The sequence below is a fragment of the Nannobrachium achirus genome (genome assembly GCF_963921795.1).
Source record: "Nannobrachium achirus genome assembly, chromosome: 4".
Classification (NCBI taxonomy): Eukaryota; Metazoa; Chordata; class Actinopteri; order Myctophiformes; family Myctophidae; genus Nannobrachium; species Nannobrachium achirus.
Genome location: NC_137813.1, coordinates 33732289 through 33759412, shown reverse-complemented (window position 1 = coordinate 33759412; position 27124 = coordinate 33732289). Strand labels below are relative to the sequence as shown.

Here is a 27124-nt window from a genome sequence, read left to right as displayed (position 1 = left end):
ACCTGAATTTTCCATAGAAATGCTGCATTGGTTGTCATTTAACCCACTGTTCTTTAAATCCCCAAACACGACACAACAAGGTCAAAAGTAGAATAGAGTATATCTCTAGTGCCCAGTTGTCCAGGTGCCCACGTCCCTAATGCCCAGTTGTCCAGGTGCCCACATGTCTCTTGTGCCAAGATGGTTTTGGTGCCCAGATATCCATAGTGCACAGTTGGTTTTGGTGCCCACCTAACCCGTCACCTTTTACAGGGTAGGTAGGTAGGTGGGCAGATGTAAAATTGTCAATTTTGAAAAAATGGTCTTAAGTATACAAACATTCGACAAACTGGACAAAGGTCTATATTTCTACAATTGCTACAAAACCTATATATCCACATTATCCAGTTATTTTGGGGCATAAAAAGATACAATAGGATAGGATGGATACAATAAAGTCTGATAATGGTGTACCATGCCTATTCACATCACATGTTTTACATTAATTAAACTTTACATTGAGGTGCCCAGATGTCCTTGGTGCCCACCTATCCTGTTACCTATCATACGATCAAATCTTTCCTCTAACCCCAATGTCTCCCTCCCTTCATAGTCCTAAACAAGGCGAAGTACCCCAATATAATAAAAATAACAGGTGGATGATGAAATTATAGCAGTGACTGCATTGTGAAGCACCAGAAGAAACAGAGATAACTGGACTTTAAAGTCTCAAAAATAGTTTTATTTATTCTTATGTTAACAGTGAACATTTTGGTCAAAAGATCTCTGTCACAAAAAAACGACAACAAAAAAAAGGCACTTTAATCTTACTTTTGTGAAAGCCGTTTGTAATTGTGATTCCACAATGGTAAAATATTATTACATTAACAGTGTAGTCTACTGAACTTGGCAATGCTAGAAATGAAGCCACATTTTGTACACCTTTATTCATTGATATCTTAAGGCGTGAGAAGATAATGGCTCAGTCTTCCTCAACAGCTGCAGTGGTGGTGGTGGTTTAACTGCATCAGTTACCTGTTAATTTTAGCGTTCATATAACCACCCATTAGAACAGTAAGGAAACAGGTGGCATTGGTTCATTAATTTCATTCCAAAAGAAAGTAATGAATGTCCCTAAGTTCACTATAAAGTTTATATAAAAAGGTTGCCAATGCATGTGTCCTTACTGGAACGTTTTCATCAGCAGGCTACATGCATGAGAAAGAAAAGATTGCCAACATATCTTGTCACCACAAGAGCTTCCGTAGAAACCAAAACACTACTAGCTCTGCTTTAAGGAGACTATTCTAACTTCACCAGTGAGCCAGTTATGACTTCCCAGACCCCTAAAAGTTATCACAGGCTGATAATTTACGAACATCTCACAACATCTGCATCCTGCCCGCAAGGCAATTCCCTCATTGCTGACAAACTGTTTAAAGGGCACATAATTAGACATGTAACACATTTCTCCACAGATGACAAAGCAGCAAAAATAATTCCTGGGGGCAAAGAGGTTTTACATCAAAAAAGGTTTCCTCAGATGGTGAAAATACTCTTTTCAGATGATGGAAATTGAATCAATGAATAGCTATTTGAGCACTATTGAGTTATATGGACATCAATATCTATGTCACCTTTTGCCAGCAGTGCCTTAAGTTAACAGCAGTTCAGTTTGACTTAGAATGTTCTTATTATGATTTACTGAACTATATCATTCAGTATAAACACTATCAGAGATGAAAACCAACATACCTTCACCAAAACATCATGAGTGCAATGTCTACATGTATGCAAGTGATAACTAGTAATCTGTAATCGCTGGAGGAAAGAGAGTGCAAAGTGTCTCAATGGTGATGCATATGGTACATAGTGTACAACACAATTTCAACAAAGAAAAAAAGGTGTGCAATATAACATAATTTTGATATACTATGCAGCCTTTTTGGAATTTAAGTTTTGATAGACATTGAGAATAAATTCAACATGGGGACTTCTGAAATGGAAATGATTGCAAGTTTCATATTTCATGCAAGCTTTGCCATTATAAACACATTGCAATTGTAGACATGTCACATTGATTTTACCCATCCACCACTACTAAGGATTTACAAGATTAACAATCCCTGTGTCTGACAAAAATATAACTATTGGTTTAACAGCAGACCGACAGTAATGTCATCCTTAATAAAAAAATATGAATAGTTCTAGTCTAGTGTGTCTGGTCCTGCAGTAGAAAATTGTACTTCCCAAAATCAAAATCATCAGGCAAAATGAGCCTGTCTTCACGAGCCTTAGCCAGCTTCCTTCTTAGAAAGTCCCGTCTCTCAATCCATTCGTGCAACTCATCAGAGCTGTGGGCATAGTCGCAGCTTGCGCCTTCTGGACATTCACTATCCAACCTGTCAATCACATCAATCCTGTAAATCAATTAAAGCTTCTCATCTTTTTTTTGCTTCTGAAAAGCATCAATACATACTGGAATCAGAGTTCAAGCCTGTAGGACTTTAATGCAACAGAAGCATGGCTCTGCACTGCAATATGAAAAACTGGTAAATCCTATCCGGCACGTAGGAGTGCTCTAGCAGTGCTAACTGCTCGTTCTGTTTATCAAAGTATAAACAGAATGAATGCACATTCATTCACATTTTTAATTATGTGCCAAAGGCTCAGTACATAAGGCCAATCAATCAAAGTAGAAAACTCAGTTACAACAAAGTAATCAACTTTTTACTGGGTATGGCTCAGATTAATTAAATATCAGCATGCGGTCACAGTGGAAATAATCATCACGCTGATGGCGGCTTTGACTGAAACATGTTTGTGGTTTGTCTGTCCCTGATCAGTAGGGTTAGACTGATTGAATTACTAAGTAACTATAGGACAGATGAGGTCTTACCTAGGACAGATGTCAAAGCCGGGGCCAGGGAAGCGGTAGCTCCAGCTTAGAGCTTCATCTTCTCCCTCGCAGCTGAAAACACGGTCCTTGTGCTTCTCAGAGGAAATATGTTGTTGCCACTGGCGCTCGCTGTTACTGTTCCTTCCACACAGATGGCAGTGGAATCCAGTCTAAAAGTCCAAAAATCATGACAATAACCACATTACAGACAGAAATCATACGATCATTTCATTATCAAGCTGCAAAATAAAGGATGATGTGCACATGCAAAGCAAACATTTTTTGAGCCTTGAAGCAAGGGTCTTCAACAGGGGGTCCAGGACCCCTAGGGGGTCCTCAGAGTTACTACAGGGGGATCCTCAAAATCTTTGATTGATAGAAAAATGTTTTCCTCCTTTTTTATATTAACCATTTGAACCCTAGTGTCCATATTCTGAGAACTTTAGCCAAAAAATAGCAGATCTACAAGCTCACGACGCCTCGCTGAGCATGTAGATCGGCTATTTTCGGCAAAGAGCTTTGGTGTAGAGGGGGAAAAGAGCAGACTAAGTATAGAGTGAAAGGTCAAGTTTATTAAACTTGACAAGTGGTTGTTCAAGTGGTTAAATATCTGAAAACACGAATTGACATGAATCCAAAATACACAGATGATCGTGTTGTCAAACAATGAAACTATATGGAATCTATGAAAAGGTTGTGTGGGTCCCTGCTCCATCTCTCTCTCAACTAAGGGGTCCTTGGCCTGAAAATGTTGGAAGACCCCTGCCTTAGAGCCTATATGTGGTATGCGCATAGCCTGGTAAACCATCCCAGTTGCGTGAATTCACATCATCATGTGTCTTCTGCTGACTGGTCTGGCCCCAAGCGCTGGATGGGTGTTTCACAGAAACCAAAAAGTGGAAGAGCCAATCAGTGTCAATCACAGGTCCCTGAGCCCAGGTTAGTGTGAATTCACATGACCGGGATGGTTTACCAAGCTACAGTAGTATGCGCCTTCACCACTAGGCCATCATCGGCACCCTGATTGAATTAATATTGAAGAAATAACAAATGTTGCCAAAACACGTGTGGTTGTGATAAACTGGTCATTACGCAAAAACTGGATCTACCCACCAATGGTACAGCATAGTCTGTTGGCATGGCAATGTTCTTCTCCTCGCTTACTACTAGGGGCTGGGTGAGTATGGCCTCATCTGACTGGCGGGTGTGGCTTGGCAGCCACATGTCATACATCTGCAGTAAGTCTTTAACTGTAGTGACAGATGTTAATGAATGATGATTAATGACAGCATGAAATGTTGCAGATTGTACTTGCATGCTAAATAGAGCCGTCTAAAGCAAAAGCGTACAGTGAACTGAACATATGCCATAACACATTTTCGCCAAAGCACCTATAAGGATTTAGGTCCAACTTTAATTACTAAGTGGTCAAGTATTTGGTCCAAACTGTCACATGCTGCTTTTTACTTTTGGTTAAATTTAGACTCAAAAATCTAGATCCAGCAACAAGAATAAACAAAGAATGTAGGTTTATGATTCTTAATACTACAACTCAGTCAATTATATCAAGCAGTGTAATATCACTCATTTCATGTGATTATAGGGAATCTGTGCAGTTGTATAGTGGGTAATGGCTAATAATCACTATTAAACACAGTTGAAACATCTTGTGTTGACAGCAGTGTTAACTCACCATCATTGTTCTTCATGTACGTCCACATCTCTTTCTCTTCCTGGCTGTGAGCGTAAGTACAGTTCCCTATGTAGTTGCACTTCTTCTGATTCAAAATCTGGACACACATCTGAAAAGACAAATTATGCGGTTTTAAGTTAAGATCAAAAGGTTATGTAAAGGCAAGGAACATACTGTTTTACTGTTTTTATGGCATGGCTAAAGGCCTTCTGTCCAGCACCTATGCCTTTATTGATAGGACAGTAGACGGACAGGAAATGGGGAGGGAGATGGGGAATGACGAGCAGCAAAGGCCGTCAGGAACAGGTTTCGAACCTGCGACACGCTGTCAGGCTGTCATTGCAGTCTAGGGTGCCTGGCCCACGCCCACCACACTGGCGTCCCGGGCCCAGCACCTGGGATCTTATCACTCGGATGTGTGTTCTTTGTTAACTTCTTTACATGGCTGAAGGTTGAGCAATCTAGAATAGGTATGTCTGAATCTATGCATGTCTGCACCCTCAAAAGTAGACCAATTCACAATAACATCACGAAACAGAGCCACTTCTGGACATGAAAGTCTGAACTGTGTAAAAATTATCAATTAAATTATCACAATTATTTGATTGCAGTACATTTCTATAATCATAGACTGAGTAAAAACGGTCACATGGCAGCTAAAAGAACTGAAGAACACACCTCATACTGCAGCGGGTGGTTTTTGGCGTGAGGCAGCGATCGTACAGAAACCCACTTATTCCTGTCCAAGGACTTCACCAGCAGCACTCGTCGTTCCTTGATCCAACTGTATTGAGACAAAAAGGATGGACACAAAATGAAAATTAATTTGACTCATTTGGTTTTGTCCTCCAATTCGGCTGCATTATCATCATCATTAATAGTTTTTTTCCAAACTGTTTTAGTTTTTTACCAGCTTGTGGCCATCTCGCCTCTCGAATATTCGACTATTCGAATACTTTGAGGTCGAATAATTTGAATATTAAAAATCACTATTCGTGAATGCCCTACTACACAAAACAAATACATTGCCTGAATGGAGGTCTTGCTTACCTGTGGCTGGCCTTGGCTGTGCAGTATTTAAGGGCTTTGTCAGGCTCACTGACGAGGCCGTCACGCCAGCACTGAGCACATGCAAACATCATCCTCAGGTTGGGGTTCAGGCTCCTGTCTACTCCCACTGCTTTGGTTCTGCTGATAGCTCCACCCACAGCTCCAACAGAGGAGGGGGGCTTGGGATCCTAACATAAGCAAGTAGTTGTTACTTTTGTTTCTATTACAATTCATTCATTCATTCTTATTTCATACCAACATGTACATACTGTCATTAGCTTTTATATGTACAGTATATTACTGTTTTGGTTCATTACCTTGCCCAGGTATCTTTGTCTGTTTTCTTTCTCTCTGTTATTTTATTGTTTTGTGATTTTAATTGAGATATGGACCTCCCTGGGTCTGAACTAAAGATTGAATTGAATTTGTGTGTTTTTTCCTTTACGTTATTAAATGAAGAGCATCTATGGTAAATGGTGCATTTATGTAGCGCCTTTATCCAAGGCGATTTACATAGATGTGCATTACATTCACCCATTCACACACATTCATACCACCGATGGCAGAGGAAACCTTGCAAGGCACCAATGGGAGCAATTAGGGCCAGGGGGCTCAGTGTCTTGCTCAAGGACACTTCGACACTAACTCTGGGGGAGCCCAGAATCGTACTAGGAACCTTCTGGTTCCCAAGTGGCCACTCTACCTCCTGATCCACTGCTGCCCCCATCTAACCACAGTTCAATTTCTTTGTGCAAATGAACATGGGACAAATCTCACATTATGGAAACAAAGCTTAAAAATATGTCAATTTTAAAGGAGAATTGCAGACTACCTGTTTTACCGTACCATAATCTGATGATATTATATCCCATAAGGAGTTATTTTAAACAATATTTGTTTAAACAGACAGACAAAAGAAAGAAAGACAAAGGCAAGGACACAAGATAAGATATCACAAGTGGAATTCAATCAATGACCATGTTAGATACAGTCGCTTTATGCTGTAAAATAAGATATATGGAAGAATATATGGAATACTGAGGCTCATCTTACTCTCTGCACTTTCTGTTTGACCGTGTTCTGTTCCTGTTGATATTTTCTAGATTTCTCCTCAATTTCCTCAGATGTGATACCTATAGATACAGACAGACAAAAAAAACAGAAAGACCGACAGACTTCAGTGTATGACTGTGAAGTGTGAACCCCTGCAGAAATTATGAGAGTCTGCTGCCACCTGCTGGATTTACCTAAGAATGTTGAAGGTTTAGCAATTTTGATAAATACTTTTTAATTAATATTTATGAACACAAACAACATAAACAACACAGGTAACGCATTGTAATGTATTGATGCATATGTCCTCACAATACTTTGCAACATTGCAGAATGGACGCAAATAACCTATGTACCTTGGGTACCTAAGTTCTTTCCCATTTAATTTCCTGTGGTGGTGCAAAAGATCACATAATAAACCATATGCATCAAGGGAATTCACCCTTTTTACACTCTCTACCACAGTGGCTCTCAACCTTTTCAGGCAGTGACCCCCAAAATAATCAAAATGTAACTGGGGACCCCCCAGGCATTACATTTTGTATAACACAGTTCTATTGTGAAAATAGCAGATCTACATGCTCACAACGCCTCGCAACTTGTGAGCATGTAGATCGGCTATTTTCACAGTTTCTGCCTCTAATATTTGACAATTTGGCCAATGTTTAATTTGGCATTTTAGAGTTATTAAAAAGTCCTTAAATTGTCACTTTAGAAATGTGCATATACCCTCTATACACTGTTGGTTTGTTTACTGTTGAGTGAGGAAAACAATGTTGCACATTAAGTTAATCATCTGGGGACCCCCCAAAATAATTTGTTCTCAACCCACAGGTTGAGAACCACTGCTCTACCACACAATCCAATGCCTGTCTTTCCTCACTTCATAAACGAACAGAGACATGCACAGTAAACCATCTCTACTGAATTCAGCGGTGTAAAGTAACTAAGTACATTTACTTAAGTACTGTACTCAAGTACAATTTTGAGGTATTTGTACTTTACTTGAGTATTTCCAATTTACAATACTTTTACTTCTACTCCACTACATCTCAGATCCAACTATTGTACTTTAAATCCACTACATTTATTTGAATACTTAGTTACTTTGTAGATTTTGATTATTATCACAAAACATACATTGACCACTTAAATACATTTTAACCATTTGAAAATCGCAGTCCTATCTATAGCAGAGACCCAGACCCAGCCAGTATTTCATCTCCTCGATCTACAAGCTCACAATGCGTTGCTTGTAGATCTGCCATTTTCAAAAGATTTTTATACATTTGATAACTTGAAATGGGACATTCTGCATAACAAGTACTGCTACTTTTGGCACTTTAAGTACACTTTGATTCCAATACTTTTGTACTTTTACTCAAGTACATTTAGAATCTTTGGACTTTTACTTTTACTCAGAGCATTTCTGTATTGCAGAATTGATACTTTTACTTTAGTAAAACAATTGAGTACTTGTTCCACCACTGACTGAATTCATATGTACTGACTGTATGTGTAGCAGAGTGACTCAGCCTGATGGCCTCAACAGTCTAGTATCTCCCTTGGTCCATAGGGATATTCCTTTGGATCAATGGTTAAGATATTGGACTTTCATACGGGGAAACCCGAGTTCGAATCCCGGGCGATACATGTGTCTGCCAGATTGTACCTGTGTCTTTCTGCACCTTCCAGGTCTGGAGCTCGATGAAGGAGTGTGCATAATGGCAGCGGTCCTCCCAATGGCAGCGGGCCGCGTGGCGGCACAGCTCCAACTGGCGCTGGTGATTTAGCGGGCGGATCTTACTGTGGCTCTCAGTGGTGGACTTCACTGCAAATACCAAACACCTGAGGAGGATCACAAAAAGGACAGTATATGTGTGTGTTAGGCATGGGACGATATGAAGATTTCATATCACGCTTATTGTGTTACGCTTATATATTATCGCGATAATCAAAATATCCCCAACATCCATTATCCTGGGGCGTAACATTTGCCAAAAAATAGTTCACAACGCGTCGCAAAGAGATTTGGTAGAGAGTGAAAAAAAGACCATCAAGTATGTATAAGTACGTTTTACCAATAGAGGGTTTAAATGGCACCGGATATGCAGCTCTGCAAATAAAAGGTGAATTGATCCCAGTGTATGACGATTTCACGATAAATTAAATCTCCACAATATGATTATCATGAGTGTTTTTTATCACAATAAACGATAATATCGCTTATCGTCCAATCCCTAATGTGTGTGTGGTTAGCCTTCCTGGGGCCATAAGCTAAGTTATGTTTGGGTCTCCCCTACCTGCACCATACACAGTCAAATCCTGTGTGTTCATTTAGCATAGCTAAATTAATAATAGCCGACCTACAAGCTCACAACATGTGAGCTGTCAGACATTTCCGGCATGCATCACCGTCGTGAGACAAGAGCATAACTTATTGTTCCATTAGCAGCCATAAAACTGCGCAATCTTCTGTCTCTGAAATGCAGCCGAATTTGTGCAAAAAAGGTTTACTCTGGTAAATGTGAACAACTCTTACTTCCTCCTGGTTTTAGCAGCTACTCTACCTTCGGTGGCTTTGGCAATGCCCTTGTTCGCTGTGTTTTGTACAGCAAAATAGCCATCTTGACCTTCAAGTTAATGTAATAGTTTTAAAGCATGAAATAAAATGGAATGGAATTGTAAGAACACAGCATAGTCAAAACAGACAGAAAGGAGAATACTGTTTCCCTTTAACCAACTCACTTATTGGTATCAAATATGTGGCAGCCCTGCGCATTGGAGCAGTTGGTGGGGTCCTTTTTGCAGCGTCTACTGATGATCTTTGTAGGTTTACTGTCATAGCACTCCTGTAGAAAAACAACAGAAACATATGGAGGGAAGAGAGAAAAGGATACAAACACATTTTGTATACTCCTATTTTTGCATGCTTGTTTTGTGTGTGTGTGTGTGTGTGTGTGTGTGTGTGTGTGTGTGTGTGTGTGTGTCTACAGACAGAGCAACTAACCTGACAGAGGAACATGAACATTCCTTTGTGCTCTTGTATAAGCTGTGTGACAACAAGAGTGGCGTCCTGTGTTTCAAACAGCATGCTTCTGACCAACGTTCCCTTCCTTTCTTCGTGCCATACGTCTATCTCCAGCTGGTTGAAAGCAAAGGTGCAGTTCTCTCCAAACTTACACAGGCCCAAATCGCCTGACTGCAACAGCTCTGGACAATAGGAAGTACAACAACAGTCAGAAATATACAGGGAGTGGATAATTCTTATATTTATAGATAAGACTATGCGTTACCTCATGGCCGGGGTCAGACACACACTATTTATTTATTTTCTCTATGCTTGACTAAAGAAAGGCCGGAGAATCTTGAATTTGCCCCGTCTCTCTGTTTGTGTGTTTGTCTGTCTACAGCACGTGTGCCTTTTTAGACCACCATAACGCATAATATTCTATGATTTTTCAAAGGTACGTGAAAACACTGGCATGGGCAGCTACAGACAATGTTTTAAATCTGGCAGTTAAAGATTTAATGCAATGTTAACACTGCAGTGATTTATCAGTCCAATGCCAATGTTATGTTATAAGATTAATTGTCTCACCAACATTTCTAATGCTGAGCTAAGACTGAAAGCCTGTTTGGGCAGATGAGATATTACGCTTTGTGCAATATCTCTCATCAAAATGCAGTGGTTCTACCCAACCACAGGATTTAAATAGAAGAGCAGGGAGACTTCCTCAAACCACAGCCATCATCTACCATACAGATTAGGAAATAAAATACAATCAATCAATCTCTCTCTCTCTCCACACACACACACACACACACACACACACACACACACACACACACACACACACACACACACACACACACACACACACACACACACACACACACACACACACACACACACACACACACACACACACACACACACACACACACACACACACACAGTATATCAGATTCAATTGTCTCAGCCCAAATGGCAAAACAAATTCTCTGTATGACTATGAACCATACTAGAATTCAGAGCAGAGGAGGAAGCATGCACATCTCCAAAATATTTACAGGTGCTGGACCAAAAATACCATTAACAGAAGAGCCTAGTGGGTCTTCTTCATACCTGAAGAAGACCCACTAGGGTTGAAACGTTGTTATCCCAAATAAAGTTGTCGCTGGAGCTTTCTAACAGTGTGCGGACTTCCTCTTCTGTTTATGAACCATACTATTCATGAAGTTATATTTGCACAGTATATTCTCAGATTATGACCAACCAAGTGGCTTTGCTGCCTCCTCAAATTACCAGTGCAACTGGTTTTATTGGATGTCTAACATCTACTAGTGTTACTCCCACACTCAGTAGTTGCTGAAACATCACAATACAGCCTAGTCGGAAGATACCACACAAGTCTGATAAAGTGGTGGGTGAGTATGCTGTGTTTTGTTTAGGCTGTGGTTTGAATGTATGTTCTTCAAAGGTCATAGGCACTGTGTTCATATATTATTAATATAGTAATAAATACCAGTAAGACTCCCTAATCGGGAGATAAGCGACCGTTGGTCGCTTATCTCCACAAATAGGCCAAAAGTTTGTTTTACCAATTATCAAGACATACGGGCAGTTGACAGTTTGCCATGGTTACTCATTGAAGTTGAATCTCCATATATGGAGATAACCTACGCATCACACTAAGTCTGACCTCACCAGCCCATATTTGGGCATGAGCAACTTATGTCTCCATATATGGAGATATGATGACATCACACAGTCCTCAGCCGATGATGTGGCGTGATGTCATACAATACACAAACGAGCCCTACAGTATAAAGGGGCAATTCTTGCCAGGAAAGAAGCATTTCTTCGACTCAGACCTTATCGCCAGGGTTGGCTTATAGCAGCTGTCGGTAGGACCATATATGGATTCTGTTAGTGTGGATCTCCTAACAGGGCATCATCTGGGATACAATCCCTTTTATGCCCATATATGGAGATCCCTAACAGAATCCCTTTCATGCCCATATGGAGATCCCTAACAGAATCCCTTTTATGCCCATATATGGAGATCCCTAACAGCATCCCTTTTATGCCCATATATGGAGATCACTAACAGCTAACAGAATCCATTTTATGCCCATATATGGAGATCCCTAACAGAATCCCTTTTATGCCCATATATGGAGATCCCTAACAGAATCCCTTTTATGCCCATATATGGAGATCCCTAACAGAATCCCTTTTATGCCCATATATGGAGATCCCTAACAGAATCCCTTTTATGCCCATATATGGAGATCCCTAACAGAATCCCTTGTATGCCCATATATGGAGATCCCTAACAGAATCCCTTTTATGCCCATATATGGAGATCCCTAACAGAATCCCTTTTATGCCCATATATTATGGAGAAATCCCTGCTCTGAGTATCTGACATCAGTGTGATGTCACCTGTTTATGCCCATATATGGAGATCCCTGCTCTGCGTATCTGGTTGCTATGGTAAACAGTTGGTTGCTAGGGTAAAAAAACATGGTTGCTATGGTAAACAGTTGGTTGCTAGGGTAAACAGTTGGTTGCTAGGGTAAAACCATGGTTGCTAAGGTGGTTGCTAACGTACACTAACAGACCAGCAACAACAGACTGTTGCCACAGCAACGTACACAAAGGTTTGTGTACACATGTGGTGTGATGTCATACTGATGCGGAGATATGAGCAGGGCAAAGGTGTGACGTGTGACGGACGGACGGCCGGTGGAGGTTTTCATAGTAAACTGCTCCCTGACGGTCGCAACCAGTAAGACTCCCTAATCGGGAGATAAGCGACCGTTGGTCGCTTATCTCCACAAATAGGCCAAAAGTTTGTTTTACCAATTATTACACTCTATGTGAACATTTACATCAACAAATCCCAAGTACTATGCAGAACGACCCATTTCAAGTTTTTAATGTACAACAATATTTAGAAAATAGGTCTACAAGCTGACAGTCCTCGTCCCTTATATTCCCATAGGTTATATGGAGATCTCAGTGTTTGTCAGTCCTTGTTCATTTATGCCCATATATGGACATCTCTATATCTACTGTAACAGTCCTTGTCCCTTTATGCCCATATATGGAGATCTCTTAACTGTAAGTCCTTGTCCCTTTTATGCCCATATATGGATATTCCTGATGTCATCAGTATATGAACATATATGGGCTTTCTGATATGCCCATATATGGAGATCTCTTAACTGTAAGCCCTTGTCCCTTTTATGCCCATATATGGATATCCTTGATGTCATCCGTATATGCCCATATATGGGCTTTCTAATATGCCCATATATGGAGATCTCTGTATCTCCATATATGGGTATAAAAGGATACTTCAGGTCTGACATCAGGTTTGTTTATATTGGGTTGCTAGGTTTGACATCACAAACTCTATGGGCCATCTGACCTAGAAATCTATATTTGGGCATAGATGACTCATCGTGACCTCATCACACGTCGACCGCACGTGTGACGTGCGGTCGACCGCACGTGTGACCGACGGACGGCGGAGGTTTTCATACTAAACTGCGACCTTACGGTCGCAATAATGAATACACAGTAAAATACTAAGTGTTAATTCCTCTGAGAATGTACAATTGTAACCAAAGTACCAAACATTTGGTGCATTTTCCGAGTTACAGTTGTATAAATTAAAGCTGCATTCCAGAACTCATTTTAACTTATGATACATTACTTCATCCAATCAGTATGGTAGAATATCTGAATAGTATGTTTATACAAAATAACAAATACATCTGCAGTGGTTGTTCCTACTCTTCCATTGAAAAATGTATAACCTGGTGTCAGGTAGGACATGTACTGGTTGCCAGGTAACCCTGTCTGAAGTTCAGAAAGGGCAGATTCCCTCTTGCATAAGTAGTAATATTGATAAACTCTACATACAGTATGTATGTTCCTTTCCTGTGTTGTTTCATTCTCACTTTTGTCACTCCTAAGACACCTTAACCCATTTTCATCTTATTGTATCTTGTCATAATGCTGGTGTTTTTTGTCGGTATGCATTAAGCATGAATGTGTTGTTCTGTTGAGGGACCACAAGCCAAAACAAACTTCCTAAATCATACTCTATCTTCCTGTCTCCAATACAGTACACAGTCCTGTCTAAATAAACAAATACTGCCTAAAGTAGAACATGGGACACGATGAACAATTAACATGGACTCTAGGACACCTATATCAAGAGGTTCTCAACCACCGTGCTGCAAGAAGGCAGTCGAGAATTCCTTGTTTATGGATTTTACAAATATGCAATATTGACTACTCTACTCTATAAGCTTGCATCACCAGGCTTTAACACGCAGCGGAGAAATGTTGAGTCTACAAAAACTCACTGATGACTCCTTGGCATCTTCTTCATAACTAGCTTAATGGCGTATGTATGCCACTTCAATGTCTTATTTTTAAGTCTTCAACGAGCATTGAGCAGCGCTGTCACAACAAGGTGTATTTTTTTTCATGCTTGCGCTACTGAAACACTAAAAGGATTATAATTTCATGTCAACATTCAAGTCAGAATGTGTAACCCAAGTAAAGTAATTCATCACTCTGCGAGTTTAACCATAGTTTTCCACCTGTTCAAAGTAATTTCTGATATCCTTTTGTAATCCTCTTATGCTTGTGTAGTATCTCTGTTGAGCTGTTTCGGCACTTAGCTTCTATATCATCCTTACCTTTACAAAGCATAAATGGCCCACCGAAGAAGTTCCTGGCAGGAAGCGTTCGTATCCTGGTCCACTCCAAATCACCCTTTCGCCTGGACAGCAGAACGTCCCGTCTACAACTGTGGACGAGGCCTGTCTTGTGAACGAAACTATATATTCCTTTACCTGAGAAATGAGAGGGGGAAAATGAGGAGACATAAGACAGTTGTTCTCAACCTGTGGATCGGGACCCAAATTATTTTGGGGGTCCCAAGATGATTAACTTAATGTGCAACATTGGTTTCTCACTCAACATTAAACAAACCGACATAAGGTTTAAGTATAAAGACTAGAGGGTATCTGCACATTTCTAAAGTGACATTTAAGGACTTTGTAATACCTCTAAAATGACAAATTAAACATTGAGATATTAAGAGGCAGAAATTGTGAAAATAGACGATTTACATGCTCACAACGCCTCACAACGCGAGGTGTTGTGAGCATTTAGATCTGCTATTTTCACAATAGAACCGTGTTATGCAAAATGTAATGCCTAAACTCTTAGTGCTTGTCAGGGTGGGGAGGGGGGTCCCCAGTTAAAATATGATTCTTTTGGGGGTCACGGCCTGAAAAGATTGACCGACATAACATGTTACACTTTATTCATCCTGCAGAGGGAAATTCAGTAAACAAGCAGAGTGTTAACACATTAAACGCCCACGTGGTTTTGACGTTTTAAAAAAGCCCATGGCAACGCGTCATTTTACCTACCGGCGAGAGTACTGGCGAGAAAAGTAATCCGAGTAAATGTAATCGGAGTATGTCCTGTTTATTTCGCGAAAATCTTTTCTTTCAGTCAGGACCGTTTTTTATCAATTCTAAGCCACAGTGTTTGTGTTACGGCAGGTAGAAGAGGCTGCCGTTTTGAGAAAAAAATGAAAAAAGGAAGAGAATCCAGAGAAAACAGCATTTTTGTGCAGCCGCTAAACAGGAAGTCAACGAGACAGACAGCACGTCCGGGTGACGTAATTGCGCGCTGCATGTTGGGAAATGGAGTTTGTTTCATCACCGCGGTAGCCAAGTGCAGTAGCTACAGTACAGTATAGTTTACTGTACAACGCGTCAAACGCGTCGTGGGCGCACGTAAACATCAACGAGTTTGGCGCGTTGACACCACGTGGGCGTCCGATGTGTTAAGAGGAGACTGAGGTTTGAATCCTCCATGGGTCATCATTGTTGGCCAGGCATGCCAACGAACACTACTGGCCGTGTTCATGGGTGGTAAGACGAAGGGCATCACTGTACTAGTGATACAACATGTTGGTTCGGATCGCCTGTTTGGGTAGTTACATCCTCCTGGTGAAACAACCTCACTGTCCTCAAATGACAGTAAAAATAAGTGACGGGGTAAAAATAAGCAATTGGCTACATACATCACATGAATTGGAGGAGACGTGTGGTTGTGTACACCATTCCCAAGACATACCAGTAGGGGTTCAGCAATGAGGGACCACATGAGGTAATTGGGAATTTGACATAATTGGGAGAAGATTAAAAATAAATAAAAACATAATGAAACTAGAAAAGTGTGCTCCTCAGAGCACAGGTCTCAGCCAGGCCGGGTTGCCTCCCTAGGGCCCGCAAAGTTTGTAAGGCAGTCATAGCCAAATGGAATGGGACCTGAACGATATGACTCATACATGAGTAGTAGAAAAAAGTGTGGCAGAAAACAGGGCCTATAAGTCGCATCATGATCGAAGGAATCCAGGGTGAAAAGATGACGATTGACCGGCCTACGATTTTGTCGTGCAAAAACGGCCCCTCCAGCAAACTTTGAAAGCCAATCGTAGTCAATCGGAAAAGAATCCGAAAAGACTGATACATCTTGTTCGAATGACTACAAAGATAATGAGTTATTTTGCAAAGAAAACAACATGGGCATGACTTATTTGGGGAGTTTGCAATTTGCATCGTTCCCGAGTATGCTGGTGCCCAAGATCTAGTCTCAAATAATTGCAATTAAACGATTAATTTTGTAATAAATGTGACAGGCCTAACAACAGGTATTGCATAACTGGGTGAGTCATGCATTTACAACTCGCATCGTTCTCTGCCTTGTATATTCAGTTCAGTAAACTGAACATGAGCGTAGCATACCTTCCCGGGAGAAACAGCTGGAGCAGGCAGGCATGAAGTCATGGGTGTCAGCCAGGGGGTTCAAGGTGCAGGTGCGGCTCGGAACGTAGCCATTCTGCTTCTTCGTCACCATGGTAACAGATTTTGGTTAAACAGGGCAAACAGATTACAGTACTTGTCCGACTTTATTCCATCCATCCATCTTTCTAGATAAACTTTATTTTGCAGCACTACTCCTCCCACAGTTTTGGTGGCAAAAACTTGGGCAATATGTCAAATCGACCGGCTTCATCGGGACACGTATTGTGTGCATTTTGCTAAGAGATACATTGTATATAGTTTAATTTATACATTTTATCTGTAAATTTGCTGCTTTCCCCTCCCCCCCTTTGACTTGAATGGGGAATTGGGTTATAAACAAACTCATAATAATAACACATGGCAAAGATAAGGATAAATCGTACTTGTTGGTTGAGCTTGGCCTGTTGGTTGAGCTTGGCCTGTTGTTGGTTGAGCTTGGCTTGTTGGTTGAGCTTGGCAAAGCGAGGAGGAAGTTCAACTGCAGTGTAAGAGTTTCTACTGCCTGAGAGCACATGGGAGAAACGTAGCAGTTAAGCACAATGTGGACAATACGTTTACAATACCCATTGAGGAGTCAGTAACTGATTCATTTTTGAATGATATTGTGCATAATGTTTATACTTCTATTTCTGCATTCTAAAACAGGCCTGGGTCTATTTCAATCTCTGTATTTTCAAAACAAAGTAGTTTGTGAACCAATCAACAATGACATTGACCTTGGCGTTTCGGGAGCAAATGCTGAGCAAGAGTTTCATCCATGGTGGACAAACGACCTGTTTTGGCATCGGCGGCGGTGTCTAAAGAAAAGTACAATAAACAAGCAGAATTCAGAATGTGGTGAGATCTTTGGGAGAAGGTGGGGTTGAAAACAGAGGCGGAGCTTGCATTGTTTACTGGACAAGGTGTCAAAATGTTTTCAAAATATTGTGCCAGTTCAACTATTTATCATACACAGTCAGTCCATTCTTAGATATATTATAACCCACTGATATATTCTGCTCACCAGGTAGACTGAAATCAGAGAGGGAATCTAAGCCTCCTTCCCTGACCACCCCTACTGGCAAAGCTGCCCTCGCCCCATCCACTACGGGGAAAGAATCCAGGGTGTCCAAGTTGTCCAGGGTGCCCAAGCTGTCGAGGGTGTCCAAGTTGTCCAGAGTGTCCAAGTTGTCCAGGGTGTCCAAGTTGTCCAGGGTGTCCAGGGAATCAAGCACATCCGGAGCATTCATGTCTATTTTAGGGATAGCTGTACTAACAAGGGTGGGGCCAGTGGCCATTTCCTGGGCAACAAAGTAATCTAGGGATTCATCCAAGGAATCATCGAAACAATTTTCAACATCCACGTCCAGGTTTGCTCCAGGCTCCTCGGCCTCCCCCACGGCTTCTTCTTCGTCGAGGAGATCATCCAGGGAGTCCAGATCGTCAAGCATATCCAGCGAGGCTGGATTCACTCCAGTGTTGGGCTTGCTGCCGCTAGCACTGCCTATGACGCTGGCTAGGTTGTCCAGACCATTTGAGGTCCGCCCGAGGTGTTCCAACATGTCTAGGCTGTGGGTCTTGATGCCATCGTCACCGCCGCCAGAACGACCGGTACGACCGAAGGCCGAGAAGCAATCCAGAGAGTTAAGTTCGCTGACAGGCGAGTCGAAGAAGGCTGGGGGAAGGCAAGGAGTGGGTGCAGGCAGAACAGAGTGGGGTAGACGGGGTGTGGGGGCTGGCAGGAGACGATGAGTGACCAGAGGTTTAGGGACAGACAGGCCAGCAGGGAAGGCCATTTGAATCATGGGCAATGGCTTGCTGGTGTGTTTCTGTGAGGTGTCAGGCAACGCTGCCTGGATGTGGGTCTAAAGGGGAATGGAGAAATGAATGGAAAAATACATTAACAAAAGCAAGGGAGAGAAAGTGGAAAAAAGAAACAAATTATTGTTAATTTATTGTTTCAACAATATATGACAAACTACTGGTCTGTAAGAAAACACACACACACACACACACACACACACACACACACACACACACACACACACACACACACACACACACACACACACACACACACACACACACACACACACACACACACACACACACACACACCTCAGTAGCCTCAGGTTCATTGGGGAAGCAGTCTAGCAGACCGTCTAGGTCATCTCCCATCAGCTCAAAATCCTCCAGAGCGTCCATGTCAGACACTTAGAAAGGATGGCAGAAAACAGAAAGAAAAGAGTATTATTTTCTCCTTTCATAATTAATGAACAATTAAATATAGAAAACATGAAGGCAGAGTAAACAACAAAATGTATGAAACAATTGATATGATTGGGCTACGATTTACTGTACTGTATTTTATTGTTACAAAATAATTAAAACCTGGTGCAATGGCACTTGCTGTCTTCAAACCATTGCCTGAAGTTCCCTTGTACTAGAGAGGACACAAGAAAAACAGAAAAACATTAACATGCTACAATAATAAAAAATAGTATCAATGTCAGCCTTCAGTCTCTTCCTGGAGAAGTGATATCACAACCAATATGAGAAATAAATACCACAAATGATATTCATGTATGATCCATATTGTTTGTTTTTCTCAATGCAAATACAGTGAAAAAAGACGGTTCCTGCTTCTGGATCACTTCATGTTGTTGTACATTTGATCCAACTAACCTCTCCTCGGGCATGCAGTCCCAGATGGACAGACAGCTCCTGTGCCAGGTCATTTATCATTTTGTCCTGTGAAGACTGAAATCAAAAATGGAAAAAATGAATATATGTTTTTCAAATTGTCATTTTCCAAGCATTATTCTCTTATTGTAAACTTAACATAATCAACCATTTCCTGGCAACATTACCTGAGGTGCAGCCAGCAGACTGGCCATGGTGCAGCTGTAGGCCTCCCTGTACTGTCCAAGCTCCTTCAAACACATAGCCTTCCTGTACAGCGCCCTGCGGCTATCCTCAGACAATTCCAACGCACTGTCACAGTCTTGCACCCCACTCTCATAGTGCCCCTGAGGAGAACAGCAGCAGCAGCAGCAGCAAAAAGGCATACAGAGTTTAAGAGAGTGAAAAGAGCGTGCAAGTGCAAATAATGAAATGAGAAATGGGCTTGTCGGTATGGTGAATTTCTGGAATAAAGGCTCACACTTTTTTTTTTTTTCTCGATAGGCCATAGGACATTTAAATAAAGGGAGAACTAATTTGATATGCAAGGGATAATAAATGGAGAGCAGGTCATTATTGTGAGGAAAAAAATAAAAAATAAAAACCCTGACAGGGTGATTAGACTGGGGGTTTATTTCTCAATAATTACCTGCTCCCCAAGTCCCCATTGATTATCCCAATTATTACACATGGCTACTAAAGAAATTGATACATTGACCCAAAATTAACAACAAAACGAAATATTTAATTGCTTGGATGGTTCAATGATTAGCACATATTGGGTTAGAACATAGAGTGAATGAGTACATTCCGTAATAAGAAAAGAAGTATAGAGAAATGTGTGTTATAAAAATTACACTTAGCATCCAACATCAATACAGCTGCTGCAGACATTTTAACTCTCCTACTGCCAGATTATTTATTTATTTATTGGGTCTGGTGCCATCAAAAAGCGGCTTACCTTTGCGACGTTATAGTAGATAGACAGACATTTTTTTTTTTTTTTATTGTGCAATAGTGCACTTTGGTCTGCCAGGCAGCAGAGGGCGGCGTCATGCGAGAATGAATGTGAATTTGCCTGTTATGTGTTGAAGAAGAAGAAGACCAGTCACTGGCCACAGAGCCTTACAGCCAGAGGAAATCAACAAGGAAGTGAATTGTTCTCCGTTGATCTAACGCATAATGGATTTTTTACACCATCACCGCGGAAAATGTGTTTACAGTACACGGTCGCGCGACCCCTCATCAGCTTACAGTCATCAGACGAACGAACCGAACGAGCGCCGTATTGGCATCGAGGTTCTGTAAAAAATGGGGCGAACGTTAACGTTCAAAGCGTGGGGAGAGTTAAATGTGGATATATAACACCCATACTCAACAACAAATACCCTTAATCAAGTCTCCATAAGCAGCAGTCCCATAAACCCACTGTGTTAACATTGGCATATGGCTCACCATGTTGTAGTATGCAGTGGCGCGGTTGACATACAGGGTCTCCAGCAGTGCTTTAGGAACATCTATCTCCTCTGCCGTGGCATACTGTGCAACGTTCTCCCCCTCGCTGAAGTCTTTAACCGCCTGCACCCAATCCCCATCTTTGAAGGAAGCATTGCCCTCATCAAGAAGGTTGCACACCAACTGGATCAGAAAGCGCTGAGAAGAGGAGGGATGGGGGTGGTGGGTTAGGATATAAAACCAAACAGCAGGCAACCACAGCAGTAATAGAAAATAAGATAAGATTATGACATTGATTTGGGTTTTACTTAGGGTTGCAGAAACCAAAAAAAGGGAAAGAGCCAATTAGTGTCTAAGTGCGGGAGAGTGTTTTCTGCTGGTGATTCAGTCCTAGTGTATCAAAGGGTGCGTTCTGAAATGCGCACCGGGTGTGGTTAGGGTTAGGGGTTATGGTTAGGTTTAGGCATAGTTTTACTGAGGTTAGGGTTAGGGTTGGGTTTAGGCATAGTTTTACTGAGGTTAGGGCTAGGATTAGGGTTATGGTTAGGCACTCACTACACTGAGCACACACCCGGTGCGCATTTCCGAACGCACCCTTTGATACACTCAGACTGAAACACCAGCAGAAAACACTCTCCCGTCTAAGTGCAGGGCCCTGTTATTGACAGACGATGATTGGCTCTTCCCCTCTTTGGTTCCTGCACAATGCCCACCCAGAGTTTGGGGCCTGACCGATCTGCAGAAGAAACACGATAATGTGAATTCACGCGACCGGGATGGTTTACCAGGCATTCGTATAAGGCATAGCAGTGGGCGTGGTTTACTGGTGCCACTAAATAATTCAGGATCCTGGTGAATCATGACCATAAAACCTTTGATCCTGTGAAAAGATTATTTGAATATTTAATTCGGCTGCAGCCACGCCAAAGTATGATCGCCAGTGGATAAACTATTTTTGTGCGCAGCTGACTAAAAATGCAGAGAGCGCATTCTGCCCCAAAGCCAGTGACGCGCCTCTGCCTTCGACTCACCCGATTGGGGAAACCGGAGAATCTAGCAGCTCCAGCATAAAAGTCTGCGTGGCACACAGAATTCCTCTACTGGCATGAAACTGCTCCATTCCTATTGAAATACATTGGCCGAATGGGGAATCCACTCTAATAGGTACTTTGGTGTGGCTGCAGCCTTATATGAGATACTACATTTTTAATAAATACCCTTTGTTTAAATTTCCTCTTTTCACACAAAGGTTTCATGGTCATGATTCACCATCATTCTGAAAACTTTTTGTCTGACTTGGATCATTCAATGCTGTTTTTTTTCCCTGTGCACATATTATTACACTGATATTTCACTTTAAAAAAAACTTTGCGACATTTTATCATCTAATCAGGCTTTTAGGAGCACCCGGGACAGGTTTTAAGTCTTTAGGTTTTAAGACAGGTTTTTAACCCTAACCCTATACAAATAAAGTTTTATTATTATTATTATTTATTATTATTATTATTACCGTCTACATATTGACAAGAAAGAGACAGAGGAGAAAGTGGTACAGTTAGCTGGGGCATCAAGGCCACTGTGGCCTTAGGTCATGCCTTTTTTTGAGGGGCAATGGCAGCCATGGCCTTCATGGCCTCCATGAAATTCCTGCCCTGGCTGTGTCTTATACAAATGTCCAACAAGCATGTTATACACTCATGTGTATACTGCTGGTATTAAATCAAGATGATTGATTGATCCAAGGGGGAAAATCAGTCGCCCAGAGGCAGCACAGCAGTTAAGGATATTTACAAAGTTACAAAGAATGAAAAGAAAAAAATATACAGTGTACAGTAAAAGAGTGTCAAAAACAGTCACTCATTAGATAATTTCAATACATGCATTGAGAGAGTCTCTCCAGGCTAGCCTCGGAAACCCAGGCTTTATGCCCAGACACCCTCCCTCAACACCACGTTCTGTGTTCAACCTACAGTAAGGCCTCAGGTCAAGGTGTGCTAAAAACAATCATGCAAAACTATCTCAAGCCCATTAATCAACAATTTGTAATGAACTGTAATTCAAATGTTGTGATGTTATTCTTAATTTATCATTCCAATACTAACCCTCTCAAGCCTATAACTCCTCCTATGTAACTCAACTGTGTAAATAAATATTTATCCCATGAATTGCACTTAGAGAGGAGAATGTAAGCCTGTACAGCACCCTCTATTGTCAATGTCCAGCAGACCCAGAACAACAGTGGTTGTATGCTTAGCTCTAATTTAAAACAAAGTGGGTGTGCAATAGTGACACTACATCAACAGAGTCGCAGTGAAAAGCTCTTTCCATCCAGATCCAACAGCACTCTTAAGCTGTCACCAAAGTATTCCTCAGACATCATAAACTACTGCAGGGGTCTTCAACGTTTTCAGGCCAAGGACCCCTTAGTTGAGAGAGAGAGATGAAGCAGGGACCCCCACAACCTTTTCATAGATTCCACTATAGTTTGGTAGCACAAATCTGCACGATCATCAGTGTATTTTGGACTTGTGTCAATTTGTGTTTTCAGATATTTAACCATGTGAACTGTCAATACTTAATAAACTTAACCTCTCACTCTGTGTCTTAGTCTGCTCTTTTCCCCCTCTACATCAAACATCTTTGCCCGAAAATTAATTTAAGATTGCTGTTTTCGGCTGACGTTCTCAGAATATGGACACGGTTCAAGGATATGGTTCAAGTGGTTAATATAAAAAGTAGAACAAAAGTTTCTATCACACAAAGATTTGGAGGACCCCCTGTAGTAACTCTGAGGATCCCCCAGGGGTCCCAGACCCCCTGTTGAAGACCCTTGAACTACTGTATCCAAGTATTACCAAGTCAACTGGTGCTTTGGGTGATGCATGTGATACATTTTTAACCCTGAAGTACACACGGAAGTCAGGAGCTGATCAAACAATGTTTAATATAGCACTGTACAAGAGGATGCTACAGATTCTAACTCCAAGTAAGTACAGGACTCAAAGCAGCACAGTGCACCAAGCTGCACTTGAGCAATTTTATATACTAGTCCTTACCCGTTCAAAGATATGAGCTCCGAAATGATGTGCAGTGTGTGGGTTATGGGGTGTGCACTGTGCACACAGTATATGAGGGATGGAAAGTAACTTTCTGGTGCTTGCATGATAATATGTAGGAGCATCAATGTAAGAAATACCCGTTTCGTTTAAAGGCTACAGAGATACTGTGTACCGATCTACATGACAACATCTGAAAGAGGGCCAGCCAACACCCCGCCCCCCCCACCCCTCCCACACACACACACACACACACACACACACACACACACACACACACACACACACACACACAGAGCTGGTTAAACATGTTGCCCCATGCTAGATGCAGAATAGATATGCCTCATGCTAGATGCAGAATAGATAGTAGTTACACCATAAAAATGCTAATATACAGCATATGATTTGTGAAAGTGACAAACGGGCTTCACAGTTATGTCAGGTGTGTTCATATGCTAACTAGTCCTTACCCGTTCAAAGATATGAGCTCCGAAATGATGTGCAGTGTGTGGGTTATGGGGTGTGCAGACTGTGCACTGTGCACACAGTATATGAGGGATGGAAAGTAACTTTCTGGTGCTTGCATGATAATATGTAGGAGCATCAATGTAAGAAAGACCCGTTTTGTTTAAAGGCTACAGAGATACTGTGTACCGATCTACATGACAACATCTGAAAGAGGGACAGCCAACACCCCCCCCCCCCCCCCCCCCCCACACACACACACACACCCACACACACCCACCCACCCACCCACACACACACACATGCGCGCGCACACACACACACACACACACACACACACACACACACACACACAGAGCTGGTTAAACATGTTGCCTCATGCTAGATGTAGAATAGATATGCCTCATGCTAGATGCAGAATAGATAGTAGTTACACCATAAAATGCAAAGATATGAGCTCCAAAATGATGTGCAGTGTGTGGGTTATGGGATGTGCACTGTGCACACAGTATATGAGGGATGGAAAGTAACTTTAACTGGTGCTTGCATGATGTAGGAGCATCAATGTAAGAAACCCGTTTCGTTTAATGGCTACAGAGATACCGTTCCCCCCCCCCCCCCCCAGCCCACCCGCCCACCTGCACACACACCCGCCTGCCTGCACACACACACACACACACACACACACACACACACAGAGCTGGTTAAACATTTTGCCTCAAGCTAGATGCAGAATAGATGTGCCTCATGCTAGATGCAGAATAGATAGTAGATACACCATAAAAATGCTAATATACAGCATACGATTTGTGAAAGTGACAAACGGGCTTCACAGTTATGTCAGGTGTGTTCATATGCTAATGGTGATGCGATTTCAGATCAATTGCTCCAGCCACTGAGGAGAAACGCTGTGACAGACACTCACTCACTCACTCACTCACTCACTCACTCACTCACTCACTCACTCACTCACTCACTCACTCACTCACTCACTCACTCACTCACTCAGACAGACAGACATTCGCAAAATTATAGTATAGATGGTGATGCGATTTCAGATCAATTGCTCCAGCCACTGAGGAGAAACGCTGTGACAGACAGACAGACAGACAGACAGACACTCACTCAGACAGACAGACAGACAGACAGACAGACAGACAGACAGACAGACATTCGCAAAATTATAGTATAGATGAAGTAAACATGAAACTCCTTCATCAGCCCATCATCTACTAGCTTAGAAATGTGATGTCAGACATCACCTTGCTCTCAGGAAGGTCAGATTTACAGACTACAGGTGCCCGCCATATGTGGTCAGAAACACATAAATTGAAATCTGATTAAGGTGAACACAACCTGATGTCACAAAGAAGCATCGTAAAATGTATTAACCATATTTTCAAATATGCTAGACCATACAGCAACTAACTAATCTATCTACTACTTTGTGGGTTGACCCAGATGGTTAAACGAAGTAATCCTGCTGAGGTGTACATAACATACTGGTGGTGCTGGTGTTAGAATAGTCAAGACAGACAACAGAGAGTAACATAATGAGTGTAACGACATTTTGCATTGTAATTTGTATTCACTGTAATTCTGCTGCCCAATATGACCTGTTTACTATATATATATATATATATATATATATATATATATATATATATATATATATATACATACATACATACAAAAAAAAAGTAAAAAAAAAAAAAAGTAAACAAAAAATAAAGACAGACAACAGAGAGAGTCAACAAGAACCAAACAGACAAGACAAACAACTACACACACAGAAAACAAATAAATGCTCATACCTCGTAGCCTCCGGGATCTGGATATGGCAGAGATGACCTAGGGCACAGAGAGAGATTAGTTGAGAAAGAGAAGAAAGTGCGATAAGGCCATAGCAACCACTGTCAGTGCGCCTAAAGTTTTAAAAACATTACACCCACTGTATAAATGTCAGAGCTTTATCGATGTCCTTCTTGCGTTTCTGTCTCGCAGAATCCATTTTTGTACACTGGAAAAACCACAACAAAAAAGACAAACAAAGACGCGTTGGTTGTTACTGTCAGCTTTGAAAAAACAGCATAAGAAGAATATGGCTGACGTCAAACTGAGCAACAATTAAAAGAGGAAATCAGATCACATCCGAAACGTTCCCCTTTCCTTCATGCACAAACAATCAATAACTGTACATTTTAGAGTTTTAGCCAAGATCTTACACGCTCAACCACCAGCAATCCTGGTGTTTATTCACAAATAAACAGACTAGGAAGAGCGTTGATCGTTCTACGTGACCCTACATGTTATCTTATGCTAGCATGGCTCGACTTCACAAAGTTCAGAAACACCTACCTGATAAAGTTCATTGAAATGGCGTCACGTTACGGCTGCATGCTTCTCCTTTTTTCCCCTTTTTTCCACCGCATAGAAGTGAATTACAAGATCAAAAAACAAACTAAACTAACAATCGCTGCTTCCGCTGTAAGGAAATAATGTGTTCGTCTGTCTTGTTTTCACATGTAGCTAAATGTTAAAGAGCACTGTGGACTGACTTGTTGTAGTTGTTGAGTTTCGATTAGCTCGGCTCTCATGACATGGTTCTGAAACATGGCCCTCACTGCTCTGCATGCCGACGGGTCTCAGAGGCAGTTGGATTCAGCAGGCAGTACTGGTGGAAAGCAGCGGCGTCGGTTCAGAAAAAGCTAAGGTATGGCAACATGACTGGTGTCTTGCACGCGCGCCCTCGTGCGCGTGCAAGACACCAGTCATGTTGCCATACCTTAGCAACAGGCACGATGAAAATTACATTTTATTATTTCCCCCTGTAGCAAGGTATGGCAGCTGCCATAGCTTGCCATACCCAATTGACGCCTCTGGTGGAAAGTAACTACA

General features: G+C 41.6%; 1 protein-coding gene across 1 annotated transcript; it reads right to left on the bottom strand.

Annotated features, from left to right (window-relative positions):
• Positions 1 to 705: 705 nt before the first annotated feature.
• On the bottom strand, positions 706 to 26809 carry LOC308282536 (zinc finger CCCH domain-containing protein 7B-like). Its single transcript, XM_080722914.1, has 23 exons — positions 26585 to 26809; positions 26179 to 26246; positions 26041 to 26077; positions 20706 to 20903; positions 19439 to 19597; positions 19254 to 19328; positions 18960 to 19011; positions 18687 to 18781; positions 17593 to 18433; positions 17306 to 17386; positions 16973 to 17091; positions 16530 to 16629; positions 14403 to 14558; positions 9685 to 9887; positions 9423 to 9526; positions 8347 to 8522; positions 6675 to 6754; positions 5622 to 5809; positions 5250 to 5355; positions 4572 to 4680; positions 3992 to 4128; positions 2879 to 3048; positions 706 to 2381 (listed from the first exon to the last, which is right to left on the bottom strand). The coding sequence occupies exons 2-23, from the start codon at positions 26235 to 26237 to the stop codon at positions 2192 to 2194; spliced, it is 3435 nt and encodes a 1144-aa protein (XP_080579040.1). The 5' UTR covers positions 26238 to 26246; positions 26585 to 26809; the 3' UTR covers positions 706 to 2191.
• Between the last annotated feature and the right edge of the window lie 315 nt (positions 26810 to 27124).

Excerpts from the sequence above, each read along its gene's own strand:
- LOC308282536 (XM_080722914.1), bottom strand. The coding sequence starts at position 26,237 with ATGGATTCTGCGAGACAGAAACGCAAGAAGGACATCGATAAAGCTCTG. Across the intron at positions 14,559-16,529 it reads CAGCTGTTTCTCCCGGGAAG|GTAAAGGAATATATAGTTTC; the intron begins GTATGCTACGCT and ends CTCATTTCTCAG. Across the intron at positions 4,681-5,249 it reads ACCACCCGCTGCAGTATGAG|ATGTGTGTCCAGATTTTGAA; the intron begins GTGTGTTCTTCA and ends TTGTCTTTTCAG.